The sequence below is a fragment of the Ornithodoros turicata genome, chromosome 4, assembly GCF_037126465.1.
Source record: "Ornithodoros turicata isolate Travis chromosome 4, ASM3712646v1, whole genome shotgun sequence".
In the NCBI taxonomy this organism is placed as follows: domain Eukaryota; kingdom Metazoa; phylum Arthropoda; class Arachnida; order Ixodida; family Argasidae; genus Ornithodoros; species Ornithodoros turicata.
The window spans coordinates 45,390,535-45,411,439 of record NC_088204.1 but is presented as its reverse complement, the minus strand read 5'-3'; the positions used below and the strand labels follow the sequence as shown (position 1 = coordinate 45,411,439).

The following is a 20,905-nucleotide window of genomic DNA, read 5'->3' as shown; positions in this document are numbered from 1 at the left end:
AGCATAATCAGCGCAGAAATCAAGAGGAAGAAAATGGTATACATGGTGGTCGAATGGTGTACCGCGCTACTCAGAGGTAGGTAAGTCGAAGATAACTGCTCTCAAATGTGGCAGCTCCAAACAGGTTGCAAACATTCTCGTTATTTGATTTTGTCAACTGCAGCCTCTCAAATCTTGCTTACCTCCTGAAGACAAAATGTGTCCTGGGGCTTTGATGAGATATACCATCTTCACTGCACTGCATAAATGACAGATTACATCAGAGGCACATAAGCCTCAATCAACTAGTTCTCACAAGCGTTTTGCGAGAAATCAGCTATCTGAACAGCAGCAGGCTGTGGTGTCACGGAAGCATGCCTTAACTATGCGTCTTGGTGTTTACACACTCCCTTTGTGCACAAAGAGCATTAGTACCGATGCACCCTTGTGTCACCTGTCACGCTAGCCAAAATCAGCCAGACATGCTCCAACAATGTTGTTTTATAATTTAAGTCGCTGGTAATGAAGGTTTCAGGAAAAATGTTTTGCATTCCATGTACAGGCATCCATTTCATTCAGTTGATGTAGTTTTGAGTTGAGGGTACCTCACTGCTCTTTTAGGATTCTGTTTGCTCACTACATGACTCGTTTCTGCAATTGTTACATCTGCGGAACGTTGTGGAACACTCGCAGAAAGATGGAGGTCCAGTTGCCACTGACAGCAGACATTAGAAAATCCGCTCTAATGGACAATTTTCCCATGGGCACAAGGCATGATGCAATGTGAATTATTATCCCTTTTAAAGTAGCTCTAGAGTCGAATGCTCAGTGAGAACCCATGCTATGATGCAGCTCACAGGAACACACCCATCATGTAGGCGTTAAACTCAATGGAATAAAGTATATGGTGGCAGTCATCACTGTTCACAATGACTAGTAATTTGTCATAAATGCATTATTCGGCCCAGATCTCACCGCCAGGTCATGAAATTGCCTGGTTGTCCTCAATGTACTGCTGCCACTGGCTTGGGTTCACTTGAAGCACCATGAAAAGAACAAAAAATTATAGCATGGGGGTTTGCGCCACACCTATGATTATGAGCGATGCCACAGTGGTCGGCCTATGAATTAATTTTGCAAAAGCTCTGACAGTGGCAGAAAAATCTAAGAGCACTTGACTATTCAGTATCTGTCTGCAGTACAGGGCATGTTTCTTGATGGTGTTTACTTCAGGACGTGTTATACACATCTGATGCCTGTACTGAATGTGCAGGTGATTACCCAGGGCACAGGTCAGTACTATAGTGTGCAGGTAATTTCCGGCACAGAATGCACTTTTAGAAGTCGTACTTAGAAGTTATAACAAAGCAAGATAATTTATTCTTTCAATTAAGAAGCAGCAACTAAATAATATATGAACAACTATAGCAGTTGGGAAACTTTATCAACTAGCGACTACTTTTGCCAGGAAACTCTTAATCTGATCATCATCTTTGAGCCCAACAAAGCGGTCTGTCACTTTTCCATTCTGAATCATCACCACTGAAGGCACAGCTTCCACCTGTATGAGGAAGAAACAGAAGATAATGGGTAAGATAATAATGTACACACAATTTGATATGACTAGGCATAAGATGTTGAGGAAACACACAACCAACTCCCACTTTTTCTGTAATTTTCTAGTATTTACGGAGCTCTCCCCGTCTGAGCTTATCCCCAGAGCAACACTGAGCAGGAAAAGTAGCTTCATCCAGGGGCAACACATTCAGTCTCCAAATGGCAAAGAATCAGCAAAATCCACAATGATGTATTGTAAAGGCAGCACTGACAGCAAATCGAGAAGATCGAAAGCTTATTTCTTGGTGGTTAGCATACTAGCTTTTTGTAAGCTACCGGAGTCTACGCGTGTAGTGGTGACGACCACTGAGGCATCAGCTGGAGGCTCTCGCACATCTGACCATCAGCTGACCGAGCTAATCATACCAGAGTAAAGCGCTGCTCCCACACGAACCCTCGTGTATTGTGTTTATTTCCTAGCTGTAGCATCACGGCTGTTACAGTGGTGACGAGGATGTGTGGCCTCTGTGACGTTCACAGACAACTACTTATGCTCCTCTGTACCAAAAGTAGATTTCACGAAAGTGATCCACACTTAAGAATGAGCTTCAATTATGTGTGTTTCGTTCAAACTTTATTGAAGCTTAATGAGACTGAGGTAATACAGTATCAGTTTCCATCCTTCACTGAAGCTCACGTACTCATTAGTTCCTATACGATAATCTCTGTCCTAAACTGACTGCAACATGGGGTAAAGGCCAGTTCCCACACACAGCGCTTCGCTTTATAGCACTAAAAATAGCCCTAAAAATCTGGCGCTGTTTTTCTGCTTACCGTTCTCACATACAACCGAGTACACAGCGCTATCCTGCTCAGGTTTCGGGAAAGGTCATTGCGACTTGATGCACCGGTACTACCGTGATTGTTTGTATTTGACTGATTAGATGAGTCACAGAATTAGTGAGCCCATCTTTCTTATCATTTTAGCCTACCATTCCCCATCATCCGTGCCAGGTACTCTCAGCACCATGGCGGGTGACACTTTCGATGCTGTGGCCACGATACCAAATAGCCATGCACTGGCAGAAGAATCTTGTGGCCACTTTCACGTTGTTGTCGTCATTCCGAAAAATGACATTTGACAACACTGTCAGACGGCAGCGTAAGGGCCCTTTTTAAAAATTGCCCTTAATGCCGAATGGCCTTTACGAATCAAAACAGAGTACTCTCGACAACAGTATCCGACCACATTGCTTCTGACAATGCTCAAGTGATTGATGAAACATTAAACAATAAGAGTCCAGATCCAGATTATTACCAAGTTGGCAATGTTTGGTAGGATGTCAACCTTAGCACAGGGGTACAAAATGAAACGGAAACGAACCAGCTGATGCAAGGAAGTTAGCAAGAAGAGGTCCCTTTACAGCTCACCTGACTGTGGCTGCTCCATATAGGCAATTTCAAAATCGAAAGGCCCTTTATGTTAACTGCCATTTAGAATACTGTCTGACAAAGGTATAAGACTCTTAAGTTATTGGCACACTACTGCAACATACTTGAGAAATGAGTATGGCCCATTACTGTTTTAGCCCACCTTACACCAACAGAAGAACTGGTAAGTTAGGCAGCACAAAAAAGGTACACATCTGCCGCATAAATCCCTCTATCGCTACTACCAAACACATAAGAAATGTCTACAATCCTTGCCATTACATTATGTCATGCACCAGCTTGTCAGCACCATAACACTTTTGTTGACCTCTACATTGTATTTAGCACCATTGTTGTTACACACTACTGTGCACTATTATGAGTCACTGGAATGGACTAGGTGGAATACTATGGGAAAGAGCGAACGAGTGGTTCCCACTTTTGCATAGTACTCCATGGCCTGCCGTGAATTCTCAAAGGCCTTGCTATTCTATGCCCGAGCTGAGCTCTGGGGCGCCCATCAGTACACTTCAAATCATTGATTGGGAATGAACACATCTTTTCAATTTGAGATACATCTTTTTGGAATATATTTCAGAATCTTGTGAAAAGTCAGTCCTTTTCTGCTCTAGATCTTTCATTGCCAAGCCCATTACTGCTCAAAGGCGCAGAACGGGCAGTGCACGAGAACTACTTCCCAGCTATATGTAAAAATTTCCACATCCCATTAAAGGAGCTCTGAAAGCCATCTAAAACATTTTCAGTTCCGAACACATTGTGAAAGCAGGTCAGTTAAATTTTCTCTGTACACAATATTTTTCATATAAAAAAGACACTTGAACAGTGCTGCGCACGTTCCCGCTCAGCTCGCTCCTCAAGGTGAAACGAAGAAGAGAAGGAAAAAAACGTCATCAGTCATCAAACGGTCAGTGCTGCCTTTTTCCCCCCTTGCTTTCTCCCTGTCAAGTGGTGATAAGGGAGCACCTCGATATTAGTCGTGAAATCTCCAATCTCGAAGTTAACGTTTCCACTAAACCATTAAAATTCATGTGTTTTCGATGTCTGTCCAGGTCGTATTAGCAATGAAAGCCACATTTTGGCAGCCGTAAGGCTAAGCAGGACAGACATAACAGTGTGCATCATGTTGGTTAGTTTATTATTAGGTCAGGTAGTCCGTTGTTTGCATTGTTTTATCCAGGTTAGTCAAAGTTCGCCATTGGTAGTTTCCTGCAAGCAACTGTGCATTTTATAGTCAGATAACATTTATTTACAGTAGTTCATTTTGCAACTGGGATATTGATCACTTTATTTCGAATTACACCCGGGAGGGACTTCGAAGTGCCTCCGAAATATCGACACGTGTTGCCAGTTTCAGTGCACGTTGATATGTCGGCGGGCGCAAACTTAATCGGCGTTGTCAGTTACTATGTGGTAACCAAACAAAAGGCGCAGAGAAAGCACAGATGAATTCAACCTTGCGTGTTTATGTCATTCACGTTTGTAGCCTGCATCGGCTAATTCTCGTTTAGCTCGATGATTGGTAAGTTGACCATAAATTGTGGTGGTTTTATGACATTGCTTGGCTCCGTTGGTCTGTGCAACAGCCCATGGATGTTCAACGCCTGATGCCGCGACGGCATATTGTGATAGACTTTGCTGGATTGTGTCTGACAGTCCTCCACCTGAATAATACATTAACTGAATGACTAGCAAAGGTGCTCGTCGAAGTGACAGGTAAATTAGTGATCATAGCAATGCAGAAATCATTTTGAAGCATGAACTAAAGCCGAGCTTAGTGCTGCCCTATGTTTATACTTATTGCTGCCAACAACAGGGCAACAGTAACAATCATCACGATGAGGGACGACATATAAAACACAGACACGGACAGAACAGCGTTCAACTGGCACCTCAAGTTTATTTTTATAATCCACCTACCCCGGAAGGTCGCAGGAGAGAAAGCGAGCTCAAGCGGCGACAGGTTGACCGATTTTTGAGTAACGTTGTTCGTGGAGTTCAATGAGGATGGCCTCCACAATCTCACGGGGGTAGTTTCATTTTGAATCGAACAACGTGTGAAAGTCGTATTTTTTAATTCGCCTAGAAAAAATATATGTTAGATGACAGCTCAAACAACGCATATCACGCCACGTGCGACGCTCGTGCGTGGGGTAGTTTCCGCGAGGAAGAGGAGGAAAGTCTGAGGCTGCTTGAGCGCGCTTTCTTCTGGACCGACTTTGACGGGATCTAGCACCGCTAATTTTATGCCTAGGAACTGGAGGTTTTTTTGTGATTATAGGCTGCACCATAGACACTGTCGACAGCCATCCACAGAACTCTGAGGGCCATAGATTTTCTGTTAAAAAATGCCGAGCTTGGCGTAAACGTTCAAGAAGGCCAAACTTTGTCACCAATTTGCTTCATGACGGAACGTCTGAGGACATTGAGCTTAGTGCCATACGATAGGACATTGAAAGAACTTTCGTGCTGTATAAAGTTCATTTTTCTCAGTCCAGTGCTTTTTGTGTTATTAGCTTGAGAATTGCTCATGGTAGGCAAAAATTGCTAACGTTGCACCTCAATTTTCTCAAAAATGCCATCTTCGATTTCCTTGATTATTTTTGAAAAGGTGGCGTCATGTCTCTACTTTAGACCACAAGTGAGACAATCTTTTATTTTTACCTCAGAGATGTGCAGCGATTTTTTTGGTCAGGCATGGTTCACGAGACTGCAGCCTTGCGTGCCCTACCCACGAGCACGCGACCTTCAACCTCTTCTTTGCTACAGGTCTCCCGCTGACGGAGTAATCAATGACCGCACTGCGTGAGCTTGTTGCAGTATCCCCTTAGCATTACTTTACGTTTACCCAATGGTCTCCCAGTTCCGTCAGGCTCATTCAAACCGTGGGAGCGTACATGAGTTGCCTGTGTACCCTTGATGAGAAGCCCCAGTCCGCGAACATACTGACAAAGTAGTGAGAAGAAAAGAAACATCTAAAGCATAAAGTATGACGAAGCATTCGTAAAGATCTTTATCCAGTGGGAACATCGTAGCTTTTGTTTCAGGTTGCCGCCAGTCCCACAGGCAGTGTGAAAGTCACATCCTTTTCATTGGTAAAAGAACGTTGTGGAAGTTTCGAAAAGCATAAAATGTGCCCATTGCGAAACCCCTGTAGATGATGGCTGCCACCATTAAACTAGTATCATCCGAAAGCTTTACAGGACCTTTCACATGAGATAAAGTGACTGGGTTCAAGCGCATTTTTCGTCCGCCTAGTATCGCAAAACCATGAGTGGTACGCGAAAATTTTGCATGTTCGATCTTAATTATTTCTAAAACGCCAGAATATTTTTCACGATTTATTCCACAGGGGCAGAATTGTGCCTGTACTTTGCGCTGCTGGTAAGGTAGGTACCTTTTCTCTTTTTGATTGAGACGCTGGGCTACCTTTCCGTGGAGCGATATTTCCACACAAAGGCGCTCCTCGTATGTTTACGAGCGCGCTTTGCTTCGTAGTCTTTGCTTTGTAATTTATTGCCCAGATGTTGCATTCTGTACTTATTTTGCACTTATGGTACGTATGTTTATTTTTGCCTTTGGAGACGCAGGGCAATACTTTCGTGGGCGCCTTGAACTTGCTATTATGCACACGCACGACGTGTGCGTATGCACGTACGCATATTCACTATTCTCCCGCACATGTGCTTGAGGCAATGTACATACGCACGCCATGAGGCTGTCGTGCGAGTTAATATTAGGAAGGCAGAACTACGGCCTCAGGGGACAGAAAGTTATAACACGTGAGAATACAAAGTTGTGGCCGCCTGGTTGCAGCCGTCTCTTAGCTTGGGAGCAATAAGTGATAGTTCCGAAGCTGTGCATGCTACCTTTAATTAGTTTTATGCCCTGTAGCGTTATTTCGGAACCAAGACGAGTACTCTATACAAAGCCCGTAAGACTGCTATGATGACAGCATGTTGCTGCTCTCAAGTATAACACGTTCGCCCTCCACGAGCTGTGCCAGTGCCACCGTGGGAATCAAAATTTCCAACAGAACAACGCACAACTAAAATCCCTCATTTCCGGTAGCCGTAGGTACCTTAAACCCTCAGTGCGGTCTTCAGTAATCGTTTTGGCATCCATGCGCTTGAACCCAGTCACTTTATATCATGTGAAAGTTCATATCTAAGCCTATCGGATGATGCTAATCCAATGGTTGCATCCATCACCTGCAGGGGTCTCGCAATGGGCACATTTTACGTTTTGCGAAACTTCCACAACGTTCTTTTACCAATGAAAAGGATGTGACTTTCACACTGCCTGGGGGACTGGTCGCAACCTGAAACAAAAGCTACGATGTTACCACTGGATAAAGATCTTTACGAAGCACTTCGTTTCTTCTCACTACTTTGTCGGTATGTTCGAGGACTGGGGCTTCTCGTCAAGGGCGCACAGGCAACACGTGTACTCTCCCACGGTTTGAATGAGCCTGACGGAACTGGGAGACCATTGGGTAAATGTAAAATGATGCTCTGGGGACACTACAACAAGCTCACGCAGTGTGGTCATTCATTTTTCCGTCAGCAGGAGACCTGTAGCAAAGAAGAGGTTGAAGGTCGCGTGCTCGTAGGTGGGGCGCGCAAGGCCGCAGCCTCGTGGACCCTGCCTGACAAAAAAAATCGCTGCTCGTCTCTCGGGTAAAAATAAAAGATTGTCTCACTTGGTGTCTAAAGTAAAGGCATGACACCACCTTTTCAAAAATAATCAAGGAAATCAAAGATGGCATTTTTGAGAAAATTGAGATGCAACATTGGCAATTTTCGCCTACCATGTGCGATTCTCAAGCTAATAACACAGAAAGCACTGGACTGAGAAAAATTAACTTTATACAACACGAAAGTTCTTTCAACGTCCTATCGAATGGCACTAAGCTTGATGTCCTCATACGTTCCGTCATGAAGCAAATTGGGAACAAAGTTTGGCCTCTTTGAACGTTTACGCCAAGTTTGGCATTTTTTAACAGAAAATCTATGGCCCTCAGAGTTCTGTGGGTGGCTGTCGACAGTGTCTATGGTGCAGCCTATAATCACAAAAAACCTCCAGTTCCTAGGCATAAAATCAGCTGTGCTAGATCCCGTTAAAGTCGGTCCAGAAGAAAGCGCGCTCAAGCAGCCTCAGTCTTTCCTCCTCTTCCTCGCGGAAACTACCCCACGCACGAGCGTCGCACGTGGTGCAATTTGCTTCGTTTGAGCTGTCCTCTAACATATACTTTTTCTGGGCGAATTAAAAAATACGACTTTCATCCGTTGTTCAATTTAAAATGAAACTACCCACGGCCTAACCTTGAACTATGCCTTGAATGGTGTCTGTAGAGCCATGTTCATAGACCAAAGTGAAAAGAGACTACTTCCACCGCTCTGGCTTACGGTGTGGTTCAGAGTGAAAAATAGCAGATGACGTTCCTGTTTACCAACCTGCGGCTCCCCTTTCCTGAAATCAAGATGACGTGGGAGTCTTGTCAGCTCGTTCCAGGCTTTGCCACCGCTGCGCACGGTTGCTTTTTTCAAAATTGAATTCTGTGCATCTGCTGATTGAATTACCGGTGCATTTTAATAGGCAGGATAACAGCTTGGTTTTAAAAAATGGTAGTGCTTTAAGTGCTTTCCGATCTCCTTTAAAAGATAAGGACACAACCACAACAGTGGAAAGTGCTAGAAGCAAATTGGAGTATATTTGGGGAACAAATAGATATCCCACAAATTTGGACGAAGATGAGTGCAAAAATTGATAACCAAGGAGGGGGGCAGACACAGAGTAGCACTCACAATCTACAACTTTATTACAGACTAATACTATTGTTTAAATCAGAGAGTCGAACCGAAACATTTAACGGTCCGGTTCGGGTTTAGGTTCGACGATAAGGGTGCGGTTCCGGTGCAGCTCCAGAAAGCAATTATAATGGTTCAAGCCGGTTCTTTCCAAACGGTTCGGTTCCCGAACCGGTTCAGGGGCGACGGGTGCGAATGAAGCACAACATGCAAGTTAAAACAAGCTTCCGTGTGTGTGTTACGGTGCTTGAAGTGGGCAGGAAAGCGTCAGTAGTCATTCAGGATTTTGAAAGAGTTTGTGCAATATAAAAGACAAGATTAGTAGCGGTTACAAGAGGAGCATAGCCATGAATTACTCGTTTGGGTTGACTTTCCCCGCCCGTAGCTCAGGTCGGGGAGGTTAACTCACCCACTGGATTGTTCGCAGAATCTCACCAGGAATAACAGTCAACCAAGCCTCCTACCTTGGCCTAAGTCATTTAAGTAATTGAAATTATTCGTTACGAGTCAGAACCGCGATTACACGTTAATCAGATAACGACGCTTCATGGTATGTAATTGGATTGGAATGGTGCGATCCTGAGCTCTGGGACATTACGTGTACTAAAGGGCACGTTATTGTGTTTGCATTGACCGCCGCCGTGCTCGGCGTTAGAGTGAAGTGTCTGTGGAACAAAGACAAAGCAAGTGCAAACAGACAGTTCGACTCATTTCAGACCCACTGATGATTTTTAGATACTGTGTCACTATGGTCGGTTTTGCTTCTTTTATTTTAAATCCACAAAGAAAGCCAACTTGGCATGTTCTTTTCATTCTGACCAGCATGAGTGTGGCCGGTGCTTTACTTTCTAGTACCCTAGGCACGGCCGGGCAAACTTAATAAACGAAACGACAGTAACTTCACCTCCTGACCAACCATCATCCCGAATGACACAGTTTTTTCAACGCGCCCCTGCTTTCAACAAACCAGGAGAGAACGACCCCACACAAGATGATAGTTGGTGAGGAGGTAAACTTGCCGGCATTCCGTTTCATTAAGTTTGCAGTGTGGCTAGCGTATAAGGAGCTTATGTAAGTTCACACGCGCACACGTTGGGAATTATGCTGCAGCATTGTACATACGAATACGTGCCAGAACTGAGCTCAGATAGTTTGCTTTCGCAATGCACTACGTACAAGAGAACGGAAGAAGAAAAAGAAAAACGAAGAGAAGAATATTTGAATGACCGAAGGTCGCACAGCCGACGACATACGTCGGTTGGTCCGCGTATTCGCATTTATCAGGATGCCTGCGATAACGGTAGAAATGATCTCGAAGACATAGCGCTGTCAAAGAAAAACTGACAGGTTTGTGTTACAAACGGAGTGATCCTGAAGTGCGGTGCCTGTTTCTGACGCAAACGTCATAGGAGAGTGTCAGTTTCCCATTGACGGTGCAATGTACCAGCGATCATTTCTGCTGCTAGGGTGGACACCCTGTGTATAGCTGACTCTGATTAGTATATTATAATATGTCACTTATTGACTACTATCCAAAACTGTCCCTCATTTCCTGTTGATCCCTAATTGATATATTTATGTGTATGTCTTAGATGTTAGTAGTCCAAGCAGTTTTAAGTTACTATCTGTTGCTATTTCGTGACTCGAGAAGATCCAGATCATTGTTGGGAGGGCACGACATTTTTGCAAGCAAGAGGATGTCTACAAAGCTAATAAATGAAGAAAAAATACGAAAAATAGTTTTTGTGTTGGTGCACAACATCCAAAGTCTCGCATTTAATTCCGTGTGAACCGTTATTTGAACCAGAAACCGGTATTTTTTTTACCGGTTTAGTTCCGGTTCAGCTCCAAGATGGTGTCGACTCTTTCGGTTCGGTTCAGTTCCGGTTTGGCCAAAAATAACGGTTAATAACGGTTTTCGGTTCGGGTTCGGTTCGACTCTCTGGTTTAAATAAACACGAAAATAACAACGTTGAGATGCAGCCAAAAGACACAGACAGAGTTTAGAAAAGTAACGTAGAGGACACTTCAGCAAACTCGCAACTGAGCACTTAGAGGGGCTCTAAAGGGGTTGGTGTTTGTGCGTCTCATAGGCTACTGGAAGCAGGTATATTCTGTACTCAATGCGCATTATTTCAAGTACCCTCCCAATGCAACATAGGAAGACTAACAAGTGCGCGCTATATCGCGATGAGTGCTGGTTGTGAGGTGTATGTAATGAGGAGTTTCACATCAAAATGACGAATGGACACGTCGTAATGACAAAATGTCCCATCTGCCACTTCGAGACCGCGTTAGCATGTGCAACTCGGTGGCTCCACCCACAAGCAACGTTAAGGCAATTGGAGAATGTGGGTTCGAATCCAACCAATGGTGTCTTTTCTTTAGCTGCTGTTTACCAAATCTTAGTCAGTTTGTGGCGGCCCGTGTGTGATGACGAAGACGTGCCTCTGCTGCCACGCGCTACGGCTCTGGCACGGCAGTTCTACCGGCACCGTCCTAGCGTGAGGCCACGACCATCTGCCCGCTGGGACATTCCATCATCGCCGGTCAGGACTCATGTAGAGGGACACCACCTCCTCTACATTTGGTGACCCGAACTATGAACACCATGTTCGGCGTAATTCGGCCCAATACCATCCGAAATTCCTGCAAGCCCACCTCTGAAGTCATCTCTGAAGGTGCGGTGCATCGTTCAACCGAGGAACCGCTAGGCGACGACGCCAATCCACCGCGGCTCTACTCATCGCAACGCCCGGCCGCGAAACACCGTGGTTGTACCCATCTACCCAGCTCACGTCACAATGGTCCCACACTCCACGTCACGTCGCCACACGCTTCGTGATGGCACTCCTCGGGCTTCCACCAGCGGCACCTTCCCGAGCTTCACGCTCCTGTACCGGTCGCGGTACGCCGCTGTCGACCGCCCCACACGCATCTGCTACGCTTGCGGTCCAAGAACCCTGCCCGCCTCACCTTCCCACCAGGCTTCCATACAAGACACTGGCAGCTCGTCCAGATGCGGTCAAGGGGCACCGGGACCAACGTTCCACCGGGGTCACGCACGGAGGCCACAGTGAGTTTTACTCCCGGTCTCCCCGTGCTTCACGATGGTCCTCCCCGCAGTCTCCTTGGCGACAACACTACGAGCCCAGCGCTCACGAACCGGTCGCGGTTCTGTCGCCCCTCTCTGAATTACTTCGGCATACCTGCCCTCACACCGCCCCTGGAACCCGCCCGGTCAGCGCTTGCCCGCACCAACCATTCTGCTGCTACTGCGATTTCTGAACAAGTCGTCCCTGTTCCACGTGTCGCCCGTCTTCCTCCTCTTCATGTATCGACGCGGACCCCAACCGCTAGCTCTACACCGCTCCGCATCTGAGGGGGGGAGTGATGTGGCGGCCCGTGTGTGATGACGAAGACGTGCCTCTGCTGCCACGCGCTACGGCTCTGGCACGGCAGTTCTACCGGCACCGTCCTAGCGTGAGGCCACGACCATCTGCCCGCTGGGACATTCCATCATCGCCGGTCAGGACTCATGTAGAGGGACACCACCTCCTCTACAAGTTTATTATGCCTGTGAGGCACTAGTAAAAAAATTAAAATACCTCTCAGCCGACCCTGCATGATTTGAACCCACGAACGAAATCACATCATGCCACCGGGAGTCACGTGGCAATTGATCAATACTTCACCCGGGGTGCGATGCCCAGCAACTTGGGTTGCTGGTTGTTCCTGGTTTCGGCACTGACAGCACAGTTGCTGAAAAAAGTTGCCTGTATGAACGCTGTCTAATTCTGTGCCTGTTACCTTGTTGTGTGGCAGTATTAGCGAAAGCTTCCGCTACTACAGGTGCGCCCTGGCGAGGTGTGTAGTGTGTGTCACAGCCAAGTCAGAGATTCCCTCGCACCACGTCGATTGGACAAAGAAATGTGGGAACAGGCAGTTCTCGCAATATGTTTGCTTTGATAACTGGATATGCTGGTGGTGACGTTCTGTGCAGATTTGGAGGAAGGAAAGAGGAACCTCCAAATTGGCACCTTTATTCATATTTTAATTACAAACGGCGCAATTGGTGAACCTAGTTCCTTTTGCATTATTCATATCTCAAAGAGATATTTTTTCAGTTTAGTACCCCTCTAATGTGTGATAACATGGAATATATACACTTGGTCACCCCCTTTCTGCATCTCAACATTATAATCCACCATCAAGTACGGTGTCTTGCTCACCTTTCGAAAATAATACTCACACAAAACTAATTCCCAACTTGCCTGATGTGCTGAGGCATGCTCAGATAACCCCCAACATGTTGCAGATATCAGACTACAATGTTTGCAATTTTAGTTATTTTTCTGAAAATGAAACAGGAGCCAAACTGTTTCATTTTACCAACTCAGGAAAAACCGGCTCTTGAAGTAGGCCAAGAAACACAACCCCGATACCTGGAGTGCCTATTGCTCTTGCGTCTTTCAGTATAAATCTGCCCTAAAGCTTGCTGAATAGTCAATAACCCCAGGAAATTTTGGAAGGTCATATCTCCCAAGTCGAGTGACCTCATTCGTCTCAACAACAACGAGATGAACGGGGAGTTTCATCGCACCAAGCTCATTGGGACCAAGCAATTTTGATAGAGAGAAGGGGCAAGACCACGCATCCATCGTTCGTCTCGCTGACCCAGTGGGTAATCTAATTCCAGTTTCTAACACTGCGTCTGTGTTTGCTTCGTATTTCTCGTCGTTTTTTTCTGCTCATACTGTGTGTCCTGTCATTTATGCCTCGCAGTGTGGATAACATTCTGATCACATCCCAGGACATAAGCAAAATCATCAAATTTTTGAAACCATCCACCAGGCCCTGATGATATTTATGAAAAAACTCTAAACATAAACTGAAAAACTGAATGAAAAATATGAATGTGTATATGAAAAACCTCTAAACATATATCCAGCTTCATCTTGACGTACACGTATATCCTCACAGTCACTTAAGGAAGTGGTTCTGCCTGCCACCTGGAAAGTGGGGAAAGTTGTCCCTATTTTCAAGACAGGTAGTAGCAAACTGGCAGCTAACTACAATCTCTCTTACCAGCAATAAGATTCTTGAACATATTATTTATTCTCATGTTGTTAAATTCCTGGAACAAAACAGTTTTTTCTACCCTGTACAACACGGTTTTCATCTGAACTATTCTTGCAAAACACAACTCACCGGCTTCTTACACAACATTTTTTCTAGTCTAGACTCTTTACACCAGACAGACGCGTTTTTAGGCTTCCGAAAGGCCCTTGACAAGGTCTCCCACAAGTATCTCATCCAAAAGCTGTCAACAGAAAACGTTGACCTATCCATTTTCCGCTGGGTATGTGAGTTTCTTTCCTACAGGTCTTTGTTTGTCATGTGTAATAATAATCTATCCAACTCTGTGGCTGTAACTTCCGGAATCCCACAGGGTTCTGTACTAGGTCCTGTTCTATTTCTAATCTATATTAACAACCCCCCATGCCTTTCCTCAACTGTGTGCCTCTTTGCCGATGACTGCGTTATTTACCGCAGGGTTTCTTTTGTCTGTGATCAACTTCTTTACTTTCGAGATACTATCTAATTTGCTAACAAACAGATACAAACAAAGAGAAGACAAAAATGGATGTCGTTCGGATACTCTCGTTTTCCCGCGATATCTTTGTGGTACATGCTCAATACATGGTAGCCGATGCTGCACTCAGAAGAGCCACAAAAAATGAATGTAAACGTGGAAACCATCTTGAACTACACCTATTGTTTTAATCAACCGTTCATTTTAAGCATTAACACTTGTAACTATCCTTGCTCGATATTACTCCGTGAAACACAGACCTTGTGTTTCACCAACATGCCCTTCAGCAACAGCCCACTTTTGCAGGCACACCACAGAATGCACCCTGGAATATCTCAGATTAAATGTATGTACATGTAAGCAGCATTCCTGTCTAAAAAGAAAGGGGAGTATCTTAGGAACATCTTAGGAGATAAGTATAAGTTACTGCCAAAAAGTATTTCAGTTAAGGTACTAAACACTGAGTATTAAAAGTGTATTTGTAATATACCAAGCTACTCCCACAAGTACTTAAGGTAGAGTACTTAAGTGACGTACAAGTCACTTGAATTGAGTTTTAGGCCATGTATATCCATTTCATCTTTTCTGTCACAATGAAGCACCACATTCATCATAATTCAAATAAAGTTTTGCTGTGACCTTCTCTGGTGGTCATCCTAATCTTACAAGTTGTTTCGCTCTCCCGCCCATCGCTGCTTTGCACATGCCCTTGCACCATAAAAGCTCCAGTCATCGTCACCATTGAAAATGCTCTTAAATGTTTGCACTTGCCAGACAGAATATTGATTATGCTTGCTTGATTAACCATGACGAACCTGAACTGAGCAGGGCATACCTCACAACTCACTCATAAAACGTTCCTGAAGGTGTTATGCCTCATAAAGACACTGAAAGGGACGGTTGAGCGGTCAGATTTGGCCATGCCAGCTATTTCGGCATTGAACACAAAATGATAGCTATCTTATGCAGGTATGTCCTTTCATGATAGGTACATGTTATCCGTGGCTTTCGTGAAGCCACATTGTAGAAAACACATGTATGTTTTCTTTTCAGTTAAAACTGAAACCACACAAGTCCAGATAATTTTATAACCTCACCTCATATTGCATTGCCAAATCCGCCTGTTCATCGATGTCCACTTTAGCCAGGTCAACTTTGTCGCCTATAGCATCGACAGCCGCTTCCAGCCTCGGTGTCAACATTTTGCAGGGTCCGCACCAACTACAGAGAATAAAGGTCCATTGCAGGCATGCTTTATATGAGGTAGGCCAGTTGGTACGTCTTATGTAGCAAAGCAGTGACAACGAAGGGTGACAAAAGGCACACAAGACACGACGCACAATTTCCTTTTAAAATTCTTTGTTATGGGTGTGGACACACAGGACAGAAGAAAGGAGTGGGGTTAGTATGTGTCCCAGGCTGACTTCGGGCAAGTGTACCAACATATGTCTGGAAAGTCTTCAGAAAACCCAGGGAAACCCTCGGACAGCACAGCAGGTGGTAGGATTCGAACCCACCACCACCGGGTCTTCAGCACGAACTTGGCTACCACTAACAAACGAGATGCCTTAGCCCGCTTGGCCATGCCACTGGTCACACAATTTTAAACCACCTTACAGAAAACACACACATGAAATGACACAAACCACTCTTTCTTCCCACACACACAAAAAACACAAAACATGTTCTGTTCTATACATGTTCTATACATGTATATGTTCTATATATGTTCTATACATGTTCTATACATAACCCAAATGCAAATATAAGCATTATGACTATCAAAGGCTTATCGAATATTCATAGGAATGTTCAATAAGTAACATTCCACAATTCATCAGGTGTGTATGTTGTTTATGAAGCCTTACCAATCTTGGCAACAGCTGTAATTTTTGCCCACCCTTCGAAGGGCACTTCATGAATATTACCCGAAGAATGGACATCTCCCATTGACAGTAACTTCATACCTTCCTGTTCCTGGATAGTTAATTCCACAGTAATTCTACTTGTCTAATCTTTTGCCAGCTTTAGTGGTTACCCATAACAACTACTTTGCTGCCACATTTTGTATTTTGTAGCCATGATGCAAACCTACTAGAAATGTATTTTTGATTATTACAAATACCGTTGCCACGACTGGCTGCGTGAAGGGTGATAAAGTTGAGAGGCAGTGAATCAATGACCAATGGTAACTCGATCCTTTTTTTATGTTATGCACTACCATGAGTCCACAACAGACAATTGAGCAGGGGAATATGCACTTATTCGAAGAAAAAGAGCAAGGGTCAGTCAAACGGTAGGTGAGCTTATTCTAATGGGAAAAGGAGGAGAAACAAAAATAATGGAAAAGATGGAAGATGGACAAAAAGGAGTATGCAAAGAATATGCACGCTGCTTTTTTGGCAAATTCCCTGATAATCCCCTGACTTTTCCAGTCGCATCAAAATTCCCCAATAATTCCCTGTTTTTAAGGTTTACCAGGTTGGTAGACACCCTATCTCGCTGACTTCTATGGTGTGGTAGCTTGCTCACTAACATCCCAATCAGGACCCTCTGCCAAACGTTCAAGCTGCCTGAACAAGCTTTCCTGTATGCTATGTTGGTAGCTCTTTCCAGCTGAGGAACAAACTATTGGGGACAGGATTCCCATTTTCACAATCTTGCAGAAGTTGGAATGGGAGGACCGGTTTCTTCAATGTGAGGATGAATGCCCAGCAGAGATATGCACAAGATGCTCTGTTCTGAAGGAATTCCCTCGTGAGCAACAACCAAAAGGGGTTGCCAACGAAAACCTGAACCACTGACTCACAATTAACATCTTCTGTCCCCATTACTAAAAAATAGTCTACATGCATAAGTGTGTGAACCTGAAAAAATGCACCAGCTAGTCTTTCATCATTGACCCACCTGTCAAGTGCTGGCATAAATATAGCCAACGATAAGTGCCGCAGGTGAACTGACATACACTCTTGCCTTCCGTCCTTACACGCAGGGTTGTTAAAGTTACTGGTCAAAAGAAACTAAGTTACAGTTACAGATACTCAGCTTCAAAAGTAATTAAGTTACAGTTAGAGTTACTGACAGGAAAAAATACCGAGATACAGTTACAAATACCTTGGAAAAGTATCAGAGTATGAGTAGAGTTACTTCCTGCAATTCTGTACGCAGACCATATCTTTCGCCTTTGGCTTATATTAGGTGTCACTCTAGAGCCACAGAGACATCCCTTCATGGGTAATCGTACGTAATTGCAGGCAAAACATTTAAAGGAACGCCTAAACTGGGGGTAACCGAGACAAGGATAGGTGAGACGCTTAGAAACTTCGTCTTCGGCTCACAGCGCAGACATTTCAGCTCAAGATTCCTGTTCTCCTTCGTTCTGATGATTTTAAAGTGCTCTCAATATTGTGGCCACGGTACCTCTGACAGAACGCAGGCAACTGTGCTCGGGCTGCTCGTAGTTACAGCCTCACAGATGGCGTCCGCGCCCGAGGTGGCGTCGACGCCTTCAAACTCGGCCATTCTCTTCACTACCGCCAAGGCCGCCAGAGAGTGGCGAGGAACAAGGAATGTCACGTGCAAGTGCACATGCAGCAAGGGAGAGGAGGAGTGGAGCTCGTGCCTGGTGTCGGCTAGGGAGCCTCGACGGTTTGCTGCAGCTTCTCACGCACATGGAGGTTGGAAGATCCCTAGTGTCGGCGCGCCCTTCACGCCACTTCCTGCTCGGCGACAGTGTTTCGTCGTTTTTACTAAAAAAATACTCAAAAAGACAGATACAAGTTACTGAAAAAAGTAATTAAGTTACAGTTAGAAGTGTGTGTTTAAAAATGTATAAACCAGGGGGCCCTCTTTATGAATCTTCCCTGAGAAAATGTCCAGGAGTCTTGCAGAATTCACCTATGATGCCACCTTCTGCAACCCAGTGTGTTCTATCCATTGTACCACTTCTGTCTTGTGTTTGTATGGACTATCCTCCGGACTTCTTCCAGGTTATTTTAGACAGCCTATTGTGTCTTAGTTGAGAACGTCCCCATGTGTAGGACCACAAATTTGCACTCCTCATCTGCCTGCTAAAATCTCTGGATGAAACTTCCTCAATGACATTCTTTTGGTTAAAGGTACTGTAAAGCAGTAGACAAGCATGATATGCCGGTGATGTGACTAGAGACTTTGTTGCTTCTAAATACCATATGCGGAACTATACGACCGACAACAAGCTATAAATATTTTTAATTTGCCATGAAAGATGCGGCGTAGTGGAGCGGTGCGACGCCTGGTGTCAAACAACCCCCTGTACAGCGGGCAACACTGAAAATTGGTATTACACACTATGACATCGGAACTTCGTTATTTTAGTAACCATATTATTAGTTTTCCTGTTTACCTATGCATTCTGAAACCCCTGTTAACAGTTTAACCTGTTAACCCCTGTTTTTTGCGAAGTAACCCAGTGCTGGCCGCTGTTCGATGGGGGCTCTCCCTACTTCTCTGCTGCGCCTGCGCGCCTCTTTTGTTCGCGGCCTCTTTCGAACGAACAAACTCTCTCTGTGAACCTCTGTGAACAAACAAGTCCCGACGCTGTCTGGCTTCTTGGACGTCTGACACATTTCTTTTTCAACGGCTCAGCATTTCATTTCAGTTCGCTTATCCCTTTATCCTCAGATGTGGATCGTTGTGTGGATTGCAGGGGCGGATTTTATGGTGGATTGTTATGTCGGGCCCAGTGTTATACGCATGCAATGTGGTTGCCGCCGTATGTGTCAGAAGTACAGATTCATTTCGAATACCTAGTACAGTGTTGCCCGTAATCTTTAATTGTAATTTTCTAATTAACTGTACTGTCGATTGGAATGAAACTTGCAGTTTTTGTCCTGGTGGCTTGGACTATCGAATAGCCACACTAAATGACATTTCATCGGTGCTGCTTTACAGTACCTTTAACACTCCGACCACTACTCTGTGGCCGTCGGAGACACACCACAACCTCAATGCATTCATCTGTGATAGCTACTTATTGATCAGGTGGGCAGCTGAGGACTCCCTTCCTGGGGAAAGCTACAGTTCCTCGGGCAGAACGCCTCCGCGAGTATTGCCCAAGTGCAAAAGCATGAACAGTAGCCTTGCCCAAGACAACACGCCGACGATTTGCGGTGGCAATGCAACGCATTGTTGTTTTTGCTTTCAGCGCCTTTGTTTCTCGTGTCTTGCCTTGCTACATAACAGTCGATCCCAATTAGTTCGCTACTCTTCTCTTATTACTCGTTTGTTTCATTAAAATCACCGATTTCTTGTTGCTTTGATATTCGTGCTTGTGGAACACACGCTGCTCGGTCGGTTGGAACGAGGACACGTACTCATACAGACACACAATTCAACACACACTGCTCTGTTGCGTTTACAGCACAGCTTTCACACACTGAACTTCTGAAAATAAATAGGCATTGTGCAAACATGGAGTGACGGTTACCTGGCTCGAAAGTTCACTACCACCGGCTTTTTACTTTCCAGGACTTTGGCTTTAAAATCTGCTTGGTCTTGAACTGTGTACTGGTCGTTCACAACAGAACTACATGAAATGTAACGGCGATTACACCGAACAGTCTGTTTAGATACGCGAAAAAACGATGAACGAAACGCCGCAATGTACGCCGCCATTTCTGCAGAAGCAAACTGTGCCAGCGTTGCCAACATGCACCTGCATTTGTTGCCCAGGGCGGGCACTGAAACTATGGTTTCTGAAACTTCCCTCGATTTCCCTAGACTGCGTCGCGAGTTCACTAAGGTTCGTCGGCTCTCAAATTTGCCACGTGTTGTAACAACTAACAGTGCACCACTCATGTGCAGAGGTGGGCAAATGTCCTCACTATTTTTGCCTTCACCTCAATTTCCGCCCAAAATATCTTTCTGCTCCCCTCACCTCACCGCAATTTTTTTATGGAAACTCTTCCTCACCTCACCTCATGCTTTCTGAAAATATTTGTCACATCTCACCACACCTCAACCTCTCTTCTGGTAATTTTTCCTCACGTCTGCTTCTCTTCAGGCAATTTTTCCTCGCCTCATCCTTTTCTGAAAAAAAAAAAAAAAAAATCTTCCTCGTCTCACTCTCACGTCACCCTCTCTTGATGTAATATACCTCTCCCTGTTTGTAAGCAAATGACGTCATAGTGTTCGACAGCGAGCTATAGGGGCCAACAAGGTCGCGCCCGAACGCCACGATCTGGAGGGGATTACGATGGTCCCTGAAAGGGACGCGACCTTCGGTCTTCTTTTTCTTTCAATAGCAAGCAGCGAACAAGTGTCCATTCGTGGAACTCAGCCCTCCCCTTCCGATTAGTTTCGGGTTTAGTCTGTCTATCAACGTCATGATGGCGTTTCTCGGGTAGAGGCCTATTTTACCTCACCCTGTTTTGAAGACATTTTCCTCTCCTCACCCTTTTGTGCAAATATCTTGTTCTCGCCTCACCTCAACTTTTTCTTCAAATGTTTTCGTCACATCACACATTCATCTCAA

The 20,905-nt window shown here is 44.9% G+C and overlaps 1 protein-coding gene across 1 annotated transcript; it reads right to left on the bottom strand.

Annotated features, from left to right (window-relative positions):
• Positions 1-1,336: 1,336 nt before the first annotated feature.
• On the bottom strand, positions 1,337-20,085 carry LOC135393084 (thioredoxin, mitochondrial-like). The gene is made up of 3 exons (XM_064623645.1): positions 19,859-20,085; positions 15,489-15,612; positions 1,337-1,540 (listed from the first exon to the last, which is right to left on the bottom strand). Exons 1-3 carry the CDS (start codon positions 20,080-20,082, stop codon positions 1,424-1,426), a joined length of 465 nt encoding a protein of 154 aa, XP_064479715.1. The 5' UTR covers positions 20,083-20,085; the 3' UTR covers positions 1,337-1,423.
• Between the last annotated feature and the right edge of the window lie 820 nt (positions 20,086-20,905).